Source organism: Lissotriton vulgaris, chromosome 1_1, assembly GCF_964263255.1.
Source record: "Lissotriton vulgaris chromosome 1_1, aLisVul1.2, whole genome shotgun sequence".
Taxonomy (NCBI): domain Eukaryota; kingdom Metazoa; phylum Chordata; class Amphibia; order Caudata; family Salamandridae; genus Lissotriton; species Lissotriton vulgaris.
This window is the reverse complement of record NC_141685.1, coordinates 1,324,578,649-1,324,602,130: the sequence shown is the minus strand read 5'-3', so window position 1 is coordinate 1,324,602,130 and position 23,482 is coordinate 1,324,578,649. Positions and strand designations below refer to the sequence as shown.

At 43.9% G+C, this 23,482-nt stretch overlaps 1 protein-coding gene across 1 annotated transcript in view; it reads left to right on the top strand.

The window, feature by feature from the left end:
• Positions 1-8,586, top strand: part of LOC147749089 (retinol dehydrogenase 7-like) — a 53,253-nt gene extending 44,667 nt beyond the window's left edge. Inside the window, exon 4 of the mRNA XM_086966036.1 lies at positions 7,713-8,586. Coding sequence (XP_086822162.1) covers positions 7,713-7,924 — 212 coding nt within the window. The 3' untranslated portion in view covers positions 7,925-8,586. The remainder of the gene's footprint in view (positions 1-7,712) is intronic.
• The last annotated feature ends 14,896 nt before the right edge of the window (positions 8,587-23,482 follow it).

Genomic DNA, 23,482 nt, shown 5'->3' with positions numbered 1-23,482 from the left:
CGCCACAGTCCTGGCAAGCAGAGAAAATAACGTTCCCTCCAAAGTTGTTCCCCAGCTGACGAAAATAGTACCCCCAACATGGCTGCCATTACCCAGCAGTCTATAAAAGGGGAGGAACTTAGTGAATGCTTCCTGTTGCACATCAAGCCTTTAAAAAAGATTAGGATATTAAATAATCAACCCTTACACCCGAGGGGGGAGTTAGTTTCAGTACTGCATTGAAGAAGACCTGGACTAGAACAATTAAAGATTACTGGTCAATAACTAGGCCATTGCCGGCCTCCTCGTCCATCTTCCTCAAAGCTTTCCTTAAAAGTTTAAACAATACCCAAGCAGAAATGATTGAACACTTTATTTTCCAACACACTTAATAAATCAATGTGTCAATAGATTTGCTGCACATCTGTGAATATTTTTCTTTTTATCAAATCTCCTCTTTCTAATGTTATTTTAAACGTGCGGTTGCATTATGACATCTTATGTTTCAGACAGAGAAGACACTATACATGGTTCCCAAAATCCAATGGAAAATTCCCACTAAAATGCAACTGGTAATGTGAAAGGTGTGAGCGGATTTTGATTTAGATGCACAAAAAATCCCTTTTAGTGATGTTTGATGCACATGATGTTGAAATTCCCCTAGTGCATCTACTGTGTAACTGAGTGGGAACCTCTGAACCTGACATTTCATAACGTTTGATTATGGCTGTCATGATCCATCTTGAAGCAGTTGATGTGGATGGACGAATACCTCTACTCAAAAGGCCAAAAGTAATGAACAGAGAGTCTACTTTCCGAAAGGAGGAAGTTCTCACTTGTGGCTCACTGGTTAGAGGAGGCAGACCTGGAAGCAGAGGTCAGCCCGGGACCAGGGTTCAATTCCTGGCTCAGCGGGGTCTTGAGTCCTAAAATGTCTATGGACTCGAGAATTCTCGCTCCGGTGCCTACTCGATTCACGTGTTCACACTCTGCGACTCTGGGCAATAGCTTGCTTAATCTCCACAACAGCCCCTCGCGGCGGGATGCCTGCCTTTCACCTTGCGGATACCCTGCCGGGGTTATCTCACAGGGGAATACCAGGACGGGTTCCCTAAGCAAGCGCTTAGAAACCGGTTGGTGATTTGCGCTATATAAATTCCTGTACATTTACATTTACATTTACATTCTCTCTAAGTAGACGAAAAATGCTCTTTGCACGTCAAGAGTGTGTGGAGTTGTGTAGGATGGAAGAGGATAGATCACTGGAAGGACAATGTCCTATGAGCATTGAAAAGAAGAGGGTATGTTGGGCAAGAAGAGGGTGCTCCGACAAACCTTACCTGGAAAAAAACGGATGAAGGAAAGCAAAGCTCTAATTTCCCCAATATTTCTCCTTGAATAAATGGCAACTATGAATACCACCTTAGAGGTCAGGTATTTTTAATAAAGACTTTTCCAAAAGCTTAACGGGAGGACCCGTTAATACATGAAGGACCAAGGGTAAGTCCCAAGATGGAAAGGAAATTGGATCTTTTGAGAAAAAAGCTCCAGAAGTGACACGATGCTAGAGGAGCCACTGCTGAAACACTGACCACCCCACCAAACTTAAAGATTGGATAGCTGCCCATTGTTTCCTAATTGTGGATACAACTAGACCTAGTTCAAAACTATCTTGTAAGAAGTCTAAAATGTTGACAGAAGCACAAGTTGTAGGGATAAGATTACTACTATGGCATTATGATTAAAAATGTCACCAGTGACAACGATATGATTTGTGTGTTGACTGGCATCTAGAATTCTGAATACATTCCACTACTTGATGAGTAACCCTGTCCTAATAGGATTTGCCATTCAACAGCCATACACCAAGATGGAGGTACTTCAGGGACTCGTGACAAAGGAGATAATCTCACTGGAGCGGGAAGTAATGGAAACTGCCAGGGAGGATGGACCGCTGTCTGAAGTAAGAGAAGAAATCAAGTTTTCCTAGACCACTCTGGTACCACTAAGAATACCTCATCTTCTTGAATTTACTTTAACACTTGTTGGATTAGTTAAAAGGAGGACATAATAAAGAAGCCCCCTTGGCCACTGGATTGAAATAACATATTTTGCCCAAGCTGCTGTGGAGGGAATCAGAGAGCAGAACTGTGGTAAGAGGGAGTTGGACTCTGTGCCAACAAGGTCTAGCCAAGGATGACCAAACCTCTGCAAGAGCTCTTGAAAAATGTGAGGGGAACGAAATAGGTATTCTGATAATGGGAATCTCTGACTGAGCTAGTCAGCAGGCCCATTCACCCCTTCCCCCAAGAAGATACACTGCAGTTAAGAGAGTGGAGAGAGTGTGTTCTGCCCACAGACCTATCTCCCAGAAATGGAGAAAGAGAGAATACTGCATCAATTCGACTGGAACGGATGAAGATGTGATTTGCTGAGATTCAGGTTGAACCTGTGATCCAACAGAATATGGTAAATCTGCCCAATGCCCTTCTATGCCTTTAGGAAAGAAGAAGATGCAATTAACCAGCTATCAAGTTAGGAATAGACTTGCATTCATTCAGCATGCAGAATACCCATGAATGGGGCCAAGAGCTTTCTAAAAACTCTTTGCACTGAATGCAAACCAAATTCTATAACAGAAAACTGGTAGTGCTGATCTTGCACCAAAACTCTGAGGTACTTCTGGTGGCTTGGATGAATTGTGATGTGAAAACAGGTATCCAACATATTTTGTGATGCTAGGTAGCCTCCTTTGTTCATCAATTGAAAAATATTCTACAGAGTCACCATCTTGAAAGTGTGATGACAGATGAAATCATTCATGTCCTTCAGGTCCAACGTTGGACCACAATCCCCTGAGGCTTTTTGTACAAGGAAAAGAAAATTGTAGAATTCTCGGCATTGCTCAACTGGAGGCACTGTAATAATAACATTTTTTTGAAGCAGCATATGGATTCCCACTAGAAGAGCTTGTCGCGGAAGTGGTTGCCTTGAAAGAGGAGTTGATCTGAAAAATGAGTTCAATGTCTGTGTAAACTCTTTCTGATATCCTTGTGAGACTACATCTAAAGCCCACGGTCTGTTACTGAATGATGCCAAGTCTCCTAAAACAGTAACAAGCAGCTTCCCTCATGGATGACGTTCAAGTAGTCATGCTTTTGTTGGAGGGGGATTGGGAGTGGAACCAGATGACTGGAACCTGGATTTGAGGTCCCACAGCTGTGACCCCTCCATTGAAAGGGTTGGAAAGAACCTCTGGAAGAACCAGTTGGAAAAGCCTTTCTCTATCCAAAACCCATTCCTTTAGAAAAGGATTGGACTAGAAATAAGTGTTTCTTATTTTTTAACTTTTTTTTACCATATCCTTTAACTGTTACTCAAAGAGTCGGGACCCATTGAATGGTAATTTCACCAAGAATGATTTTTGCATGGCATCGACCTACCAGAAGTGTAGGCAAAGGTGACAATGAATGACAATCAATGCTCCTGAAGCAGCAGCTAAGGCATATAGATTGTCAAAAAAAATCTGATGGGAACCTGACTTATTGTTCCATATTGGCCAGAGTTGCCGAACAGTCTACTCCCTCATTCACCTGATCTGCAAGTGACTGAAAATCTTTAAGAAGAGATTAGACAGTGTAGGTAGTATATTTTCGCCCTGAAAGAAAAGTTGGAAGCTGCATATGATCTCTTGATCGCCCTTTCCACCTTTTTAGTTGTAGAGCTAGGAGAAAAGGCATCTTCCAAAATTATATGACCCTGCAAGGACAGATTAGTCATGATGCTGCCAACCTTCACTACTGCAGGGAATTCATCTGCACACTTATCTACAGGGTAGGGTCTGGAAAGATAACTGGGAAAGGAGGTGTTGTCTGCTTCCTTCCATTCATGGGACAGCACACAGCATGTGGCACTATGCAGCGGAACAGACTCTGGCTACAGCCACTGGTACTATGTAAAGAAATCCTCTTCTTCTGCCGATAAGACAGAAGTTGGCAAACTTAAGTTATCTCGTAAATGCTGGAGAATTTCTGCCGAGTGTGGACACTTAATAAATCGGCTTTTTCTCTCCTCCTCATCAGGATCATTAATCGTATCCCCAACTGCTTGAACCATAGGAATTTTAGCAGGAGGCGGACCCTGTCTAGCTTTAAAGGCCACCTCAATTGCAGCTTCTATCAAACGTTTTAAATTGGCTATAGTTGGGACCTGTGGATGGCCCACCTTCATCACTCATTGAATCTTCCATGAGTCACAATGCCAAGAAATAACTTGCCAATACACAGGAAAGTTAAAAAGCACAAGTATTTCAAAACAGCTGCCAGCGGAGAAAGGAGCATCTCCCTAGGATTCGGGCACTCTGAGATCGAAAACCAAACCAAACCACCTGTTTCTGCTAGTTTCTAAATAACTGAGATCTCAAGCGTACACTGGCGGGAGGCGCCATCCTGGATTATGCGGACTACCGATCGGTACACTGAGTTGATACTTATTACAAAATTATAAATTAGACCTCCAAATTTGTTGAGGAGGGAGATTATGATCAACATAGCTGCATCATTGAAGACTAGACTGCTCAAGCAAGTCTAATACTTAAGTGCAGCGAGCATATGAAGCGCCCCAACCTACTAAAGCTAGGCAGTAATGACTGTGTATGTAATTGAGGAGATTGATATAGCTAATCTACTGTTTTAGAAGGAAAAAAATTAACATTTACAATGAAAAAGAAAAACATTGCTTTACTTGTTTTTAGTCTGCGAAGCCCTACAGAAACAAGCATTTGCAATGCAATAGGTCTCGCATTTACGTGCGTTGGAGCTATTGGCATTGTAAAAGACAATGCCTCTTATTTATGTTTTGGTTTTTAAAAAAATATAAATAAAAGGCATTGTCATTTACAATGCCAAAATCTTGAACTTGCGTAAATGCAAGACCTATTGCATTGCAAACGCATGTTTTTTTATAGGGGCAAGGGAGAGTTGAAAGACCATTAAATTTTATAAACGCATACTTTTATTACTAGAAACAAAAAGTAAACCCCGACTGAAAGTGCAGCCCTTAAACTCCAATAGATCTAATTGTAAAAAAAAATTGTTAGCGAATGCAAAGGCAACATTTACGCAAAGTAAACTTAGGAACTTCTCCTTATAGGAGAAGATTGACCATTTACTTGAACACAGAAGAACATAAAAACAATCCACCCATTTGAAGAGTGCCACCTCAAAAAATCTGGTAAACTTTTTTAGCCCTTTTACTCCAAGCTACTCAACTATTTAACATTTTTCCAGGTACATAACTTGGTTTGGTGTTTAATATTGTCCCTTGGAAAACAGATTTGTATTAAGACCTAACAAAGATCTCCGTATTACTCAACAGGAACTGGTCAGCACAGGTAATCTCAGGAAATGCTAAGTGGGCCTACCAGTTAGAAATCAATTTCTAATTGAACTCTTGGCAAGGCATACTGCTAATTGTTAATTTAAAGTCGCTGAAGAAGGAAAGTGCAAACAGCGGTCTGCACTACTAAGGCATGACAGATTAAACAGTATTGGGGAAAAAACTGCATTAGGTATACGCAAAGCAAGATGCAGAGTTCAAAGGAATGGGCAATATAATGAGTCCTATGCATCTAAACGAGTGAAAACTCCTGTTATCTTTTCATCATTGACTCGTGAGAAACGAATAACTAATCATTGTCAGTGCATCAGGAAATCCACCAGCCTTAAGAGATGAACCACAAATGCGTTTTGAGAGCGATCGCAAGCAATAAACTGTCCTGGTTACAGAGGAGATCTGAGAAGGTGGCAAGGAACTCAACCTTCATGTTGCATCAGAAATAAATTAGCTTGCAGAAAAGCCCTCCTTGGCATGTTAAAGCAAGTCAAAACATATTCAAAATCCTCAGTTTTGTAGGAAAACAGCATAACAATACACATGTTTGGATCTGTGTGGATAAGTATAGTGCCCTCTGCAATTAAGAGAAAAACACAGCAAAGAACAGAACTAATACTTATATAGTCAAAGTCCTACATGACGTTTTTCCATGCCTCTGTCAAGTTCCATCCAACCATACATGATTATGTAAGTTGCTCTACTGCGTGTTCTGTATGAAAGAGCCTTTGTATTTCAGTTGCCTATGCTGCCTCTGAAGCCCCCTTCACTTGCAGGGCACCTCCTTGTCACATTACTTCTGATTGGTAGTCATAACTAAATGCGGTAACTGGCAACAGGGCATAGCATTGTGCCATTGTACCCAGAGAGAACGTCTCTGACAACATTCTGTTAAATCGTTCACTTTTCACGGTGTGTGTCAATGTGTTTGATCACATAACAGGTAAGCAGCACTTACAGATGGACATGATACTTCGCCCCCTATACTGTACTGTCTGAGCAAGGCTTTTAGTGGAAACGGCTTGGACAGTGTTGCTGCACTGCCTATACCTCCCTCCTGTCTATCGAGTGACGGGGCTGGCTTAAGGCGGGGGGGAGGGGTGTTGTAAAATGCAGCAGCACATGAAACTGAGAGTTTCTGTTTAGACATTTTATATACAGGGGCAGTGTGCAGGAAAATAAGCCATCTTTCAAACTTGCAGTGGAATGCAAACAATTCATGTATGATGAAAATTAATAATTTGATACATCATGTGATACCAAACACTTAACCTACATTGTAAACTGAGTATGGGGAAAGCCTATACCAGCTTCTGCCATAGATTAAACCATACGGGAGGAAAACGTGCGCCCAAAATAATATTCGCTCGCTATTATCAGGGCTAAATTTCAGAACGGCGAGGCCTGTCAACATAAGCAGCTCTGCGAGTGGTGAGTGCGTGCGCGCACAGTCTTCTCATTTTCAAGCACTGCACACATGCTTGTGGCGCACCCCTGCTCGCTCCCGCAAGGTGGATGCTACTATGAGTGTGTGCTTGAAAATGACCAGTGCGCCGGCTAAAGGTCCACCTGTACTGTGCATGAGCACTGCGTAGGCGAGACCTATATAGGAAGTATTTATTAAGTTTCTCCCCTCGTATAGACTGCTGGAAATTGGCAGACATGTTGGGGGAAGTATTTTTCATCAGCTGGGACACAACTGTGGGAAAGATATTTTTTCAACTTGTTAGGACTGCTTCAAGGAAGATGGCAGAGAAGGCAATTTAGTTTGTGCTGTAGGAACTATGAAGTGTTAGTGTTTGAGTGTTTAGCTATAGAATAACAAAACAAGAGTGATGATATGATACAATAGTGTCTGTGCTCGAGACTGACAGCAGAGTGAGGCCTTCATTACGTGTGAGCCAGTAAGTATATGCTGGGACTCTTTAAGTCACATATATTGAATTTTGTGTAATGCGATAAATACTTAAAGGAGTAATGACCATCGCAATTTTCCTTAGGTCAGTTTTAGTGGGGGAAATGTATGCTAATTTAAAAAATATGTTGATTTTGATGTAGCAAACATAAATATATGCATGTTAGTCCTCCCTAACAAGGCAAAAACTTGGAGTAAGGGCTATTTATCACACCCACAGCTCACCCGTAATGAATGCCTTGGCGACATAAAGTAAAATAGAATAGTCATAAATAATAGCAGAGATAGTGCCACAGGAGGGAATAAAGGTGTTATTGCTAAAGGGGAGGAGCAGAGATGGGTGATCCAAGAGCAGAGCCAGTGCGGTACTGCAAGAGTTGGCATATGAAAATTAACTGTTTGCTCATGTTCAATATTCTCTCCTTAGACGTCAAAAATCTTGTGGACCTGTCGACCACAGGCAACCCTAACCTGCACCTTGTGGTGGACTCACTACAGCACGCTCTCACTGCTGTCTACCCACGAAGCCGCTACACCCCCGGATGGGACTGCAAGTTTTTCTATATACCCTTATCGTACTTTCCAACTATCATCATGGACTACTTGGCGACCCGATCATCCCCCAGGCCTGGCAAATGAGTAGTCAAATCTAATTGACTGATTCCAGCCTTACTTTTCCATTATCTTCTAGATATTAACAACCAGTTACCTTTCACGCCACCAAATGATCGGAAACAAATTTTATATGTATTGCCCTAACAAGTTGGAAAGAACAAGGCAAGAGTAAAAGAAAGATCTTTGTGCATTCTGCTTGCTACATAGAGCCAAAATTGCTTTAATTAAAAAGACCAGGACTGTTAGTGGCCCTGGTCTTCCCACAGTGTGCTACTACAGAACAGTCTGCATTGGACTTGTAGCGGGCTTCCAACGCTTGTTTTAATAAGAATGTGCCTTTTTTTATAAGCACCTTTTAGTCTATCATGTTCTTACTTACTGTCGCCCATCTTACTAATGTATAATGCACTTTGTGTACAGATACCAGATAGGGGAGCTGTGAAGCTCAGGCAAGGGCTTGCATGTTTACTCTTTGAATTATGTTAAATGGGTTCTTATTTATTTTGCGCTTTTCATATATGATTTATTTTTTGTGAGCTAAACTCCAGCACAGTAATATCAACATTTTGAAAAAAAGGCTATGCTTCCAAACTGAGAAAATGTTACAAATGTAGAAAAAATTGCATCCAGGAGATCTGTTTTTCATGAGGACATTCCTGACCACTGACCAATTAAAAACCCCAGCTAAACAAAGCTGTTGGACGTATTCTTACTGTAAGATTGCGTGATGATGTGCGCTGTGAATGTTAAACAGGCTGAGGAGACTGAAGCTAGACAACACTGGAATGTAGATTTGATACAACACTTACAGATGAGCATTGGAGATACTGCTGCTTCCAGATGTGCTAGATAATCTGAAACAGTATGCACTGGCTTATACACTACAAATGCCTTCATTGGCTGTATTAAACCCCTATGTGAATGAAATCCTTCGGGTTGGAGGTGACCCCGGTTGTACAGGATGTCATCTCCCGGGAGCGGACGTCTTGCATGTAGCATGGCCATGCTGCACCCCGCCTCCTCCCAGTGTAAGAGTTTTGCTGTCAAACGTTAGGCTTCATAGCTGATATGGTGGGTACGTTTTGTGTCCTCATCCTAATTGGCATTGCTAATATATGTCAAGGACCTTCCAGTATCTACAATGCGGTTTGCAGTAATCACCTTCCTATTGGCTAAGAAATGGGGTGATTGAGCATGAAAAAATCCTATGAAATTAAGTACTACTAATGACAAATCTGCCTTGGCTTCAAACATAAAAAAGCATTTCAAAACGTAACACACAGTCATTTGGTGCTGAAATGAAAACATAAGTCTTTGATTTTCACAGGCCTTTAACCAGAAGCTTTCCCTTTGCACAATTAATTTATTGTTTGACCTTAATGTGACTAGTTCAGATTTTCTCTTCACTATAGAATGTGGTTTAAACTCAGAAACTGTTTAGACACGTATTTAGTAGGAGTATATAGTTTGTATTCAATTAACACAACATTTTGAAGCATAGAATCAGAAAACAGCTAACTGTTTAATTTGCTCGGAGAGCTTTAACTTGACCTTCCAGATAAAAGAGGAATGTGCCTCTCATGAGAAATAGAGATGCCTGGTGTAATTTACAGCATGTAACCTCAGAGCCTTATATATTAGTTGCAGGTATAATGTCTCAAAAACAGAGCTCCATTCATTTACTTGCCTTAGAGAACAGCAAAGCACACACATTGAAAAATGTATTATCATATTACATTTAAATGATCCCTGCTTAAATAATAAGTTCTCTTGTAGCCAATGTATTGTGGCTATTTAGAATAACATGTTTCTTTAACAGAAGGTAAGGAGAGGAAGTCATTTTAAATGAGATTCAAATATGCCATGATAAAAGAGCCTGATGGATGATGTGTAGACAGCAGAGAGGAAGGAGATGTGCCTTTTGGAGAATGCTAGATTTCATTGGAGGAGACGGAACACATGCAACATACTTTCATCTAATTTTTACAGAATTATAAATGCATTGCTACTTTAGGAGTTTCAGACTTAGAAAGGGAGATCTTCAGAAGAGGTGAGGGCAGACTTTGACGGAGAGCAGAACAGATGAGGGCAGGTTAGATGTAGGCTGTGCTCCATTGGACTTTTATTACAAATTCAAGCTTTATGCTTTGTCTAATTGACTTGCTAAGGCTTACTTTCTCTATGCTTTGTTGCTCTTTATGGGAGATTCTGCAATTATTAAATATGGATTGAGCTTCATGCTAATCTCGTTCTTGCCTTCATTTTCAAACTATGCATGAGTTCTGACTGAAATCATTTCAGCCCCTTTTTTCTTATAATAGAGATTCTTTCCTTTATGGAATGAACTGTACGAATATTATAATAGGCTCTGCACTAGCTTAATTTTTCTATTGTCAATTCGGTAACCTGATTGATATTTGACAACTGAATAACGAATCAGAGAATCTTAAACATCAATTAGAAAATAAAACCCTTTGAAACTAGTCACAGCCTCTCATTATTGACAAAAATATGTATTTCCATTTGATTATTAGCTTGTGTTTATGAAGTAGCTCTTTTTTCCAAAATACGTAGCCAAGATTCATCACCTCAAGAATAGATAATGGCTTGGAAAAAGGGTAATGGTAATTAGAGGTAATTGTGCCACATTTACTGATATTTCCAAAGAGAGATTACCACAAGATTTCAGCGCTCACAGTTTGGTAGCAGAGGGAAGATGTTACACCTTGACCAAAAGGAGTAGAGTTTAGGTAAACACTCTGAATGGAGGAACAAAATTATTGCCCGCGTTAGAATAACTGCCTAAGTTCCAAAATGTCCTGATTTCTGATTCCAATTCTTCAAAAGTTGAAGACTGGCAGAGCGGTATTAGAAGGCGATACGATAAGAAGATTCCTGAAGAAGATGTGAGTATTAATAGGGATAAATGTGTTTGTGGTAATTGCAATTAAGGTAATTGCATTGGGTAAGATTTGTAGTATGCTGTAATTGTGTTTGCAGTAATTGCATTTGTGGCAATTGCACTTAAGGTAATTACATTTGGGGTAATTGCGTTGCTAGATGCTGTGAAAAATTGGTTGTGTGATGTCTTGTGGAGTTGTTGTGAGAGTTCTGTGACTGTGGTGACAAGTTACTGTCGAAGTTGTTATCAGGTCCGACATGACCTAAGATCCATAGATATATAATAAGGTGCAGAAAATACTATGTTGTATTTGTCTGCTGTGTTTTGTGGGGGTTTGTAGTGAGACGTTGTCGACTGCCCCAGTTGAGATAGGGAATTTGTGTGAATTGGACAAATGTTAATAGTGTGATGGACCTTTTTGCGCTGAAGGAAAACTATACTAATTAAGGTGATTCCCGCTAGTCCAGGTTTCATTGTGAGAGTGCGTTCTTTGAGTGATTGAATTCTATCAATTCTTTTAGAGGAGCAGACAATTGTTGTTTGAGAAAATGTGTGTTTGTCAAAAGAGAAATGGTGAAGAAGGGTGAGCCACTGCGAGGAGTGAGATTGACGTCAGAGTGTGCTGCTGTGACAGGTCAGGTGTGCGATTACCATATTGAGATTGGTTGAGAGTCTTCAAGAATTAAAACTGTAACAGGACTGGTGGAAAGAAATCTGACATTTACGGAATTGAATCAAAACATTGCCTATAATTACTGTAGAAATTAAATGGTTTAAAGGCTTTAAGACATTTTTGGAAGGTAATGTGATGAAATGGATTTGGGTCGGTGACGAGGCACCACCTGAGTGAATGCCTTTACAATTTATGTTAACAAATTTGAGACTAAAGTTATGTTTTTAGATTCGTTAATGGTGCAAGATTACTGAGAAAGAGGGTCCTTTGAGTTTTCCAGAAATTGATACTTTTAAATTGCAAATTATTGACAGATTAAGGGAAATGTTATGTGAAATAAAAACATCATCTAGAGCCACACAATCCGAAGCCTTATTGTGTGGGAAATAACAGCAAGAGACAAGGTAATAGAGAAATGCCACAATGAGACCAGTGGAGAAGAGCGTAATTTTGCAGATGTTCATTGGGATGAAGCACTACAGAGATGGAGGAATGTTCTAGTTGAGAGAACCAGATTATACTGAGAAGCAGAAAAAGGTTACAGGAGAAGGAAAGTAAGGATGACAAAAAGCCTCAAACCGATAGTGATTTAGGGGATGAAATATTGGATGTATGGTTAACTGAGTGTCCTCCACCTTATGTGGTCCCCACTACAAATACTGATAATAGTGTACCAGCAAGTACTACAGTGGCTACTACTTCTGTTGGACCAAGAGTAAGCATGGGCGAATTTAGCGAATCTGGCGTTCGCGAATTTAGCGAATTTGCGAACTCGCAATCCGCAAAATCCGCGAATTCCCGCAAATTTGCGGATTTTTTTTTTTTTGTGTGTTCACAAGTGTTTCTGCCAGTTCGAGAGAGAGGATTTGGTAGTAGTTCGCAATTGCGAACTTACTTGTCGGCTCGCAACGGTCGCGACTATGTTGTTTCTACGTCTGGTTCATCATCACAGCCTCCCAGCACCCTCTGTTTCACCACTGCCACCCTCTCTTTGACCCATGCCACCCTCTGTTACATCAATGCCACCCTCTGGTTCATCATCACTGTAGAAGATGGGGGGGGGAAAGCAAGCACACCTGCCCTGCTTCAACTGACATGAATTAATTTGGGGTTAGTTTATTAACAACACCTGCCCTGCCCCAACTGACAATAATGAATTAGGGGCTAATTAATGTGTCACTGAATTTGAAGTTCCAGCCTGGCACCTGCTTGTCTGCTCCCTTAGCTGTAAATCAGGACCTTTGTGGCATACAGTTAAGGTCATAGCAGGGTCACACAATTGTTGCAAGCAGGCAACCGAATTCTGGAGGGCCCCCTCAGGAAGCACAACAGGGAATCGTTACAAATCATGAGATTGACCTTTTGCACCTGCTCATTTGTTTTGCTTTTGCAAAAATCGTTTTTCGGTAATATCGCGCTATTTGCCAGGCTCGGCGTTGTGCGAAGCCGACCGCGGAAGCCGCCAATTCGTGCGAATGAGCTTTATATTTTTTTGCAGCGTGTTATTTTGCAGTATTCGCGAGCCGCTTGCAGCGCAACACGCGAATTTACCCCAAGGTCGAGTACGGGCGCGGCCATTTTGTTTGCGTGACGTATTTCCGTTTCCGCCCGCTGTGTATAATCTAGCGAGGTAAGCGCATTGCGAGTACAAGTTCGCACGAGATCGCGAGAAAATTGTGTGCGAACTTACTTTCGCGCTCGTGAACGGGCGGCCATCTTGTTTTTCATTCATTTCCTGTGTCTGGGCATGGTGTTTATCCTCTTGCTATCTTTGCCATCCTTTGCTTGTTTTCAGGTTTTTTTCGAACGATTTTGCTTCTTATCTATCCCTCTCTTTTCCTAGCTGTATATTTTTGTCTTTTCTGCTATTTTTGTTTACTTTTAAACTACTTTTTAAACTCTTTTCTTTTCTTCTTCCCTATCCTATTCCTTCTTAATTTTCTACTTCCTACCTTACCTGCCCAGACCATGGTGAAGCCAGGCGCCGTGAAGCTGCCCAGGCACTTGAGGGACGCAGCGGCGGCGGGGAGGAGGAGTCCTGGACCCCGTGCCAGGACAGCATGCGGGCGATTGAGGGGGGAGCAGGTGACACGACGGGAGATCTTCAGCCCGGAGGAAGTGGGCGCGCTGGTCTACTTCGTCCAGCGCCGCCTGCCCAGGACCATCGCGGGAGGCGGCAGGATCGCGGCCGGCTACAACATCCGGGAGCGCCGGAAGCGGTGGCAGAAGGTGTGCTGGGCCATGTCCCAACTCTCCGGGGTCCAGCGCACCTACAGCCAGGTCACCCACCGCTGGACGGACGTCCTGGACAGGGAGCGCGACCTGCTGGACCAGCTCGGCTTGGAGATCCCCGGGCTTGGTGAGTAGTAGTAGCTATTTCATCACTCACTACTATGTTTTCTCCTGCTCTGTGTTGTTGTATTGCAAATATTTGTTTTTTACATGGAGCAAGCCAATAATGCTGCTGACGATTACATTGTAGTTAAATTATATTTCAAAATCTTCTGTGCATTTCAGGTGCACTGCTCTCCTTCTCAGTGGCGTTGCTACTATGCTTATTTGTTTTCTATTTTGTGGTCTCATTGGCCTGAGTAACAATTATGTATGAGTGTACTTTACAGAACTGCGTAATGCTAGACACTAGGGGGCAGATTACATTTACAAGCCCCTTGCGCCACGTTTACGTTGCCTTGCGTGACGCAACAGCGGCGTAAACGTGGCGCATCCCTGCGAGTCATTTACAGCGTGACGCATCTAGGGAGATGCGTCACGTTATAAAGCCATGGGCCTGCGCCACAATGGGTGCATTCCTAGTATGCAGGGTGGGCGGTCCTGCGGCTGTGCGCCTCGCAAAAGTGCCTGCGTGAAATCTACAAGATTTAACGCAGGCACTTCTGCGACGCTGCTACATCAATTCAATTCCTTATGCGTGCTTGAAGCAGGCGTAAGGACTGACACAGCATGTTAAGTATTGGGTGGCCCTGAGCATTACTGGAGTTGCATTGCGTTGGCGACGTGACTCCAGCGATGCGCCGCTCTTACGTGACGAGATGCATCACGCAAGTGCCTACCCTTGCGCCAGGGCGCGCCGCATTGTAAATTTGGCGCATCTGCCGTGTCGCAAGGGTAGTTTTGCGTGACGCATTTGATCTGGCGCATCTCTGGAGATGCGCCAGAACGCGTAAGTAAGTATGCCCCTAAGGGACAGAATTGCAATTACCGTCGCATCCCTGCAAAGTAGCAGGGATGCGCCAGTAATTGTGCGGCCCGCTACCACCACCAAACATGGTGCGCCGTATTTGCAATGCGGCGCACCATGGGCCCAAAACGTCACCGAAGCTTTACTGCTGAAGTTGCGTCGCAACGATAGCGCAGCTCCAGCAATGCTCTGGGGTACCCTATCTCCCCAGTGCTGGGTCAAGCCGTACGTCTGCTTCAAGCAGGTGCAGGGTTTGTGTGACGCATCATTGTCCTAAAGGTGACTGATTGAAATTTTGTAGATTTCCCTCAGCCACCTTTAGGATGTGTTCCAGCGCAGGAATGCCCTCCCTTGCGCCGGAACGCCCCCTGATGGCGCAGGGCTTTATAACGGGATGCATCTCCCAAATGCGTCACGTTGTTATAATATTATACGCCGCACCATGGCGCCTCTTTTGTTTAGCTGCTGCATCACAAAAGTCACGCAAGAACGGAGCAAAAGAGCCGCAAGTGGCTTAAATCTGCCCCTTCCTTTGTACCCCTGACAATAAGAAAAATAGTGGCGGTGGATTGATAGTTTGACTATTTAAATGACTGGCTATGTAGCAGGCAACTGTTAGTGTTGTCACTGATCTGACTGAAATCACAATGGAGTTTGTCTGTCACTTTGCGTCTTGCCTGCGGACTGCTGCCTGCCAGTCCTAGGTGAACCTTTCAGTACTTTGTTTAGTGAGTTACGTGACTTTCGAAGTCGCAGGTCCGCAAATCAATGAAAACTAACCCTAATCAATATAATTTCGCGGAAATATTTTGTTATTGTTGTTTTGAAATGTTTGATTTGGTTGACATTGACAAGCAACAATCATCCATGTTTTCTGTTCTTTCTTTCATGTTGTACGTCAGCTCCCCCCAGGGGCGAGGGGACACAGGCGCAGCAGGCGGCGGATGCTGTTGAACAGGGCCAGGATCGGGCAGGCGAGGGCTCCTTTGCTGGCCCCAGTAAGTATTCATTTTAGACTAGTACCTATTTTTCCTAGCGTTCCTCATTTGATTTTTTCAAAATCGTCTTTGATCTTCTTGTAGACTGTATCTAAATTCTTATCCTGCCTCTACTATGACTCCCTGTGGTATTACTAGATTATTCTTATTAGTCTGTCTGTGTAGCTAACTAAGATTGCACGGTTGGCGAAACTCCCATTCTAGTCAGCAATAGCTCTATCAACTTAGTGCAGTGCAGTCCTCTGGGATTGTCCATAATGTCTTTTGAAGTGTTCTATCTGCTTTGAAAATTCCCAACTATAAAATGTGAATGACCACCAAGAAAGAATAAGATACTACCTTTTGGTTTGGATAGGAGGACAATCCATACCACTACTGTTGAGGGGACAATTCTTCTGCAGAAACAGAACTATGGAAAATAAATAGTGCATTGCTTATCAATTATATTAGGCGCTGTTAGAGTTTCCACATACCTCTGTGATAACAGACTTTGAACCCCCAATGTCCTTACTGACTGACTACATAGTGTGGCACAGTCATTTACCTCCCGAATTCATCGATGATTGATCCCCAATCATGATTATCCAACGTAGCTCAAGAGTACGGACTCGGAGTCAGAGTCAAGAAGTGTCAGAGGCACGGACTCATGCTTGCAAAAATTGCAAAACCTTTCGCTCAGTCACTCTAGTCTGGACCAAAAAACACAGAGTCTATTTAAGTTTAAAAGCTTTATTAAAAGTAAACACATTTATTAAAATGAAGTCATAATAAAAAAACTAAACGTTTAACTGAGAATGGAAAAGTGGTTAGTGCTGACGATTAATTGGAGACATTTCTTGTGGTCGGGCCGAGCTCTCACCTGGTTTCAACTTTATCTTGTTGTTAGAAGTCCATCTTCTGTCTGTGTGGAGAAAAATGGTGCGTGTTAAAAAGCCAGCCTTCATCAGTTGTGCCAAAAAGTGCAGCAAGACAACACCCTTCCCTGGAAAAAGGGACATTTTTTTTAACTTTCGAGTAGACAGTCACAAATTACATTGTTTTCACATGTCTTCATTCCTAGACCAAATACTAGTGAGTGGTTTATTCTAACATTCTTAAATGTACTTTGTAGGTGGAACATCTGGTGGCGGGGCCAGCGTGGTGGTGGTGCTCGACACGGAGGCGGAGGGCAATTCTTCAGGGGAGGAGGCAGTGGCTCCAGTGCCGGCTGTGAGAGTTGAGACGGTGGTGGTGGTGGTGGCGGGCAGAGGTAAGCTCTTATATATTCCTTACTTATTGAGATTGAAGACGTGGCTGGGAAGGAAAGAATATGAGATGCATGGCTGGGTGAATGATGAAGCAATGATTGGTGGAAGGACAACAGCCTGGGTGGGTGACACAGAAACTGTATGTGTCCATAATATACCTGGATCATGCTACTATCTGACTCTTAGATAGCATATGTGTATCTAGAGCAGGGGTACTCATAGTACGGCCCGCGGGCCTGTTGCGGCCCGGCAAGCCTTCCTTGGCGGTGCGCAGACCTTGCAGACAATCACTGCTCCCCCGGCCCCCACAGAGCAGAGGCTTTGTTGTATTTCACCTGTTAGCGCCCCTGCATCTCCACTCTGACAATCACTGCTCCCCCGGCCCCCACAGAGCCGAGTGGAGATGCAGGGCCACAAAGAGGTGAAACAGAACAAAGCCTCTGCTCTGTGGGGCCGGGCAAGCAGTGATTGTCAGGGTGGAGATGCAGGGGCGCTACAACAAACAAAGCCTCAATAATATGTTAATGGTCTTTTAAAGACCTGTTAAGTACTTTGGTGTGGCTGTCTGTGTGTGCGCGTTGAGGAAGCTGTCTCAGCCCGGGCTGAAGGCTGACACAGACAGACACACACACAGTGAGATGACAGAGGGGGAGGGAGAGGGAGGGCAGGAGGGAGAGAGAGATGGAGAGGGAGGGCAGGATGGAGAGCAGGAGGGAGAGAGATGTATGTAAATGCTGGGTCTGGTGGCTCAGTGGATGAAGGCATCTGCTGCAGGGACCTGTGTGCAACCTCATGGTCACAAGTTTTCGTTTTGCTTTAGCCCCGCCCCCTCTGACTCCGCCCCCACCAGTGCGGCCCTCGGCCACAAACTACACTGTAAATTTAGCCCCTGAGAGAAAGTTTGTGAGTACCCATGATCTAGAGAGAGTAGACGGTCAGTGGATGAACTAAGTGTAACTTTGAAGAGCATGTAACACTGCACCCGCACGTCTGTTCCAGTGTAGGAAAGGCAAGGAAAAGAAGTTGTAATTTTGTCCAAATACTACCATCAATAGTAGCAGTAGTTTGTATTGCAAGCACAGCATAGATCTGGTTATTACGGTGGCCACTCCCTACCTCTCTTAATAAGTTTAGTAGTACTCAGTCATTCATGTGTGGATGTATCACTGGTCACTCAATAAAAAGCAAAGCACCTAAAGTCATCCCATATGTAAGCAAAAACATCCCATGTGAAGTGATAGATAATCAGATTATTTATCTTCTTCATTTTTCCATTTCTAGTACTCATTTGCACTGTAGGGTGAAAGTTAAATTAATTAAGCAGTAGCCCTTGTAACAGAGTATTCTCAGTGCCACCCGTAATAGAAAAGTAAGAGCTTCACCACCTGCATGTACTGGACCGGTACAGTAACACAAGTCTAGGTCACTCATCATGGCGTGCGTCTCTTTTTCTCGGGTGCAAGTTTACTGCGCTGGCATTATGCCGGCTTGCAGAAGATAACGTACCAATTTTCCTAAACAAGAGACAAGAAGAAGAATAAGACTGGTGTACTTTCATAGTCAACTCCAATGGAAGTCCATAGTGCTCGTAGAATTTGTTCCTTAAACTCCCACTAATGTTAGAGCAAGGATGAAGAAGTGGGAGGTTAGATAGATACTGGCCTCAATAGTTATGTAATGCGCTTGCAAGTTGCTAGTTGTACTGCAACACAAATTTCTGCTGAATGATTGAGTTAATCTTAAAGAGCATTGGTTACAGACTATGTCTTTCTTTCTTCATATAGATGCTCCTTCCAAACAAACAAGGAGGAAGGAGCTGGCTAGAGCGGCCCGGCAACGGAGGATCGATGCCACTGTTGCAGAATATCGGCGGCTGGTGGCCCTGGAGGACGACGAAAGTGTGCAGTCGACCACAACAACAACGTCGTCTGCATCGGCCTCCGTGCCCCCACGGGCTGCCACCCAGCACAGTGCTCCAGCCAGACTGAGCCAGGCTGCCAAAGCCAAACGCCAAACACCAACGCCGAGCAGCAAGGACAACAGCTGTCTCTCACAGCCATTGTAACTGCAAGGCACGCCTGCGCCGCAGTACCCTGAGGGTGTCCCGCCTTCAGCAGGAGCTCCACCACTTTACAAACGTGTTGGAGGGGCTCCGCGTAGAGCACGCCTTGCTCCGCCAGGAGTATGATGCCCTGGCCCAAAAAGTAAACAGCATCCACCCATAGTGTCCCTTGCCCCTTTTTTAGAAACTTTTGGGGGGTGGGAATCGGGAGTTGGGTTTGGGACTTTTAAAGGACAACCGTTGGGGTTAGGGAGGGTCTTGCGGGAGATTATTTTGTTAGGGATATAAATATACTTTTTCAAACTTTATCTGAGCATACCTGTTTTTTACTGCTTGCCTGGTGGGTGGGGGTTTAACAGTAACTTTGTTTTCCTGAAAGTTTAGTTCCGTTTTCTTCCTTTAAGTGTAAATGCCCAAATGTTTTCAATACTAAGTGCCTCTCACAGAGTAAGTGAAGTGAATTCAAGAGTCCTAGGACTTTAGTAGTACTACCGTCAGTCTCTCGTCTCTCCTAATACTCCATTATACTCCCTCCCACCAAACGCTTATCTTACCTGTAATTTGTGTTTGAAAGTAGGGCTAGACCCAGGGCTGGCTCCACGGGAAACAGCGAATAAGGTTGGCAATCCTGGGCGGATCAAATTTCCTCATAGCGGTGGTACTAGTGGTGTGACACAGTGGCAGTTGCATGCCTATGAAAAAAAAGAAAATGAAATCTGGTTTGTCCTCCTGAGCAATACAACAGTCCAATAGAGAATATAGCAGGTGACAGTACACTAGAACAGTGCCAGATTGTAGCCTAACAAATGGTAAAGTATAACTACTAATTCGGTTGAAGTTCTTTGACATTAGCCATGGGTCTTTCTCAAGCAGAGTAAGAATATATCCTCGGATTTCTTCACCAGCCTGTTGCTATCACCTTATTCTCCCCAGCAAGTGTGTGGATTTATTGCTGTAATTAAGTCACACATCAATCAAAACCACACAGCCCGGGGGAAGAGGGTTAGGGTTTGAAAAATGGATGGGTACAGGGGTTTTTGGGAAAGGTTTTGAGAGACAAGAAAAAATAGCACAGCATGGACAAACAATTGTGAACATAAACAAATCTTTAGGTACAAACCTATCCATCAATCTTTGAAAGTGCATGCACTACTGCATGCATGTCAGTGAAAAGTAAGTAGTACTTTCGACAACTGTGGAAGAAAGAATGCGACAGTACAGGGCGTGTGTGGAAATATTGATAACTATATTCAACATAAGGTCTCTGTTGCCAGATACCTGAGAGCCTTGCTGGTCACTATAAATCCATTCACAACACTCAATGGGGTTGGTCTGGAAGGTATAGTAGATCGAAAAGGAGAAATTGCTCTTTTTCTAGGTGTCCCCTCACTCACCAGGGTTGCCCCTTGGTGACATGCTTCATCATTGGGGCCATCCCAGTCCTCTATGGGCTGGGGCGTGCTGCGACTTGCGAATTACGTAGGAGCACTTACAAATGACTATGTGTGGTGCAGATGTGATAGTGGAGTGGACTAAGTGATGTGTTAAGGGATCAATTTAGAAGCAGAGAGAGATCCAAGAAATGCAGTCACAGTCATAGAAAGAAACAATGGATACTGTATCTGTATGTTGTTGTTGTTGTCCTGTTGAAATTGGTAAGTAAGTTGCATGCAGAAAAAAATTCCTCTTATTAGCGGCACTCCTCCATTGCAGCTGACGCTTCGTCCATCAATGTTGGTCACCAGAAGACACCCTGTAAAAAAAGCACAGCATGGACAAACAATTGAACATAAACAAATCTTTGGGTACAAACCTATCCATCAATCTTTGAAAGTGCATGCACGTCAGTGAAAAGTAAGTAGTACTTTCGACAACTGTGGAAGAAAGAATGCGACAGTACAGGGCGTGTGTGGAAATATTGATAACTATATTCAACATAAGGTCTCTGTTGCCAGATACCCGAGAGCCTTGCTGGTCACTATAAATCCATTCACAACACTCAATGGGGTTGGTCTGGAAGGTATAGTAGATTGAAAAGGAGAAATTGCTCTTTTTCTAGGTGTCCCCTCACTCACCAGGGTTGCCCCTTGGTGACATGCTTCATCATTGGGGCCATCCCAGTCCTCTACGGGCTGGGGCGTGCTGCGACTTGCGAATTACGTAGGAGCACTTACAAATGACTATGTGTGGTGCAGATGTGATAGTGGAGTGGACTAAGTGATGTGTTAAGGGATCAATTGAGAAGCAGAGAGAGATCCAAGAAATGCAGTCACAGTCATAGAAAGAAACAATGGATACTGTATCTGTATGTTGTTGTTGTTGTTGTCCTGTTGAAATTGGTAAGTAAGTTGCATGCAGAAAAAAATTCCTCTTATTAGCGGCACTCCTCCATTCCATCGGACGCTTTGTCCATCAATGTTGGTGACCAGAAGACACCCTGTCCACTGCCTGCCTGGCGGATGCTGAATTGCGGCTCGCTAATGTGAAGCCTGACTCCATCCTTTTTTCCCCAGTGCACAGACTGCAACCCGGCCTGTAATTATTCAAAGAAAAACAGGAAGTGATATAATATTACAACACCACTGATAAATAAATATAAGGTATGTAGGCTGTGGAGTGCAAAAAGTCACACTTTGATTTTCCTAGTAGACAGTACAATATTTTTGAAAGTGCGTACTCTGTCTGAGTCACCTTTTGAAGGATAAATAAGTATGGGCAAATTAAGGTAGCAGATCTTTCCCCTCAAGCTAGGTGTACTGTAAACTGTGTTTTAGAACAAAATTAGATCTTCCCAGCAGTGCTCCCACCCAGACCCTTAGTAAAGCCAGTCGCAAAAATGTAGAAGACCCCCAATCAAATCTCAAAAAACGAGGCCTAGCAGAAAACTGGTGACAAAACGTACTTTGAAAGTAAAAGTAGGCCCAAATACCCCCTTACCCACCGTGGATTGTATTCAAACCACTTGCAAGCAACCAAGCAAAAGTATCCATAGCCAGCATCGCTCCAAGACTCGAAACCCCCCCCACAAAAAACACATGCAATAGAAATACTGCTAACCCTAACGAACCCTAAGTTAAGAATAGTGGCAAAGGCTTTCTTTAACTATGCCAAATCCCCCCTTTCCCACCATGGATTTTCTTCAAATGACTTGCAACCAAAATTACACATTCTCACGAGTGCTCTAAGACTAACCCTGGGCGTAGTGGGCGTAGTGGGGCTTCGCAGAGCTACACGGAGTGGGAGAGAAGCTACGCCCACCCCGGCACTCCGCGTAGCCCCACTACGCACCTCCCTCCCGCTCTCCCCTACATACATTATTTAAGCAAAAGAGCATTAAAACAGCAAGTTTAAAGCACTTACTGTGTCCGGGGCTCGTCCAGGGCTCCCTCTTGGAATCGCGTCCGTCATGGGTATTAATGCGCATGCGCGAGCGGCCGCGCATGCGCATTTCTCCCGAGAAATGCGCATGCGCGGGTGGCCGCGCATGCGCATTGGTATCTAAGATGGGACGCTATTCCAAGAAGGAGCCCCGGACGAGCCCCGGACATGGTAAGTGCCTTAAACTTGATGTTTTAAATCTCTTTTGCTTAAATAATGTATGTAGGGCAGGGCGGGAGGGAGGCGGGTGGCGGCCGACTCGGCTACGCTCACGGAGTGGGCGTAGTGTAGCCGGCTACGCTGTCTACGCAAAATGCGGAGGAGGCAACACTACGCCTACTCCGTGAGCGTAGCCGATTCGGGCGCCCAGGGTTATCTAAGACCCCAGAACTCAGTTGCAAAAATCTAGAACACCCCGAAACACATGCAATCCTGCTGCTAGGGCTAACCCTAACGAACCCTAAGTTACAAAAAGTGCCAAAAGGCTTTTCCGCGTGGATTTTGTCCCAACCACTTCTACCCGGTATTAGACCTTCCCAGGAATGCCCTAAGACCCGCCAACCCACCCGCCAAAAAGCATAACACCCCCAAGCAGGCCAAAAGCAAAATCTCCTACTTACAATACTTCTCGGCCTTCGGTCCAAACGCGCTGTGTAGCTAGGCCATAAGTCCAGTTTACCACCACGGATTTCCTGAAAAGCAAATGCAATCAAGATTAGAGTGTCCCAGCAGTGCTCCCAGACCCCGAAACTCACCCACAAACACCAGGAAGCCCCCCAAACAGGCCCCCGAAAACGCTACATTGAGCAAAATGTCAGAAATAGCACCAAAAAAATCGGCGTGGATTTTGTCCCAACCACTTCTACCCGGTATTAGACCTTCCCAGGAATGCCCTAAGACCCGCCAACCCACCCGCCAAAAAGCATAACACCCCCAAGCAGGCCAAAAGCAAAATCTCCTACTTACAATACTTCTCGGCCTTCGGTCCAAACGCGCTGTGTAGCTAGGCCATAAGTCCAGTTTACCACCACGGATTTCCTGAAAAGCAAATGCAATCAAGATTAGAGTGTCCCAGCAGTGCTCCCAGACCCTGAAACTCACCCACAAACACCAGGAAGCCCCC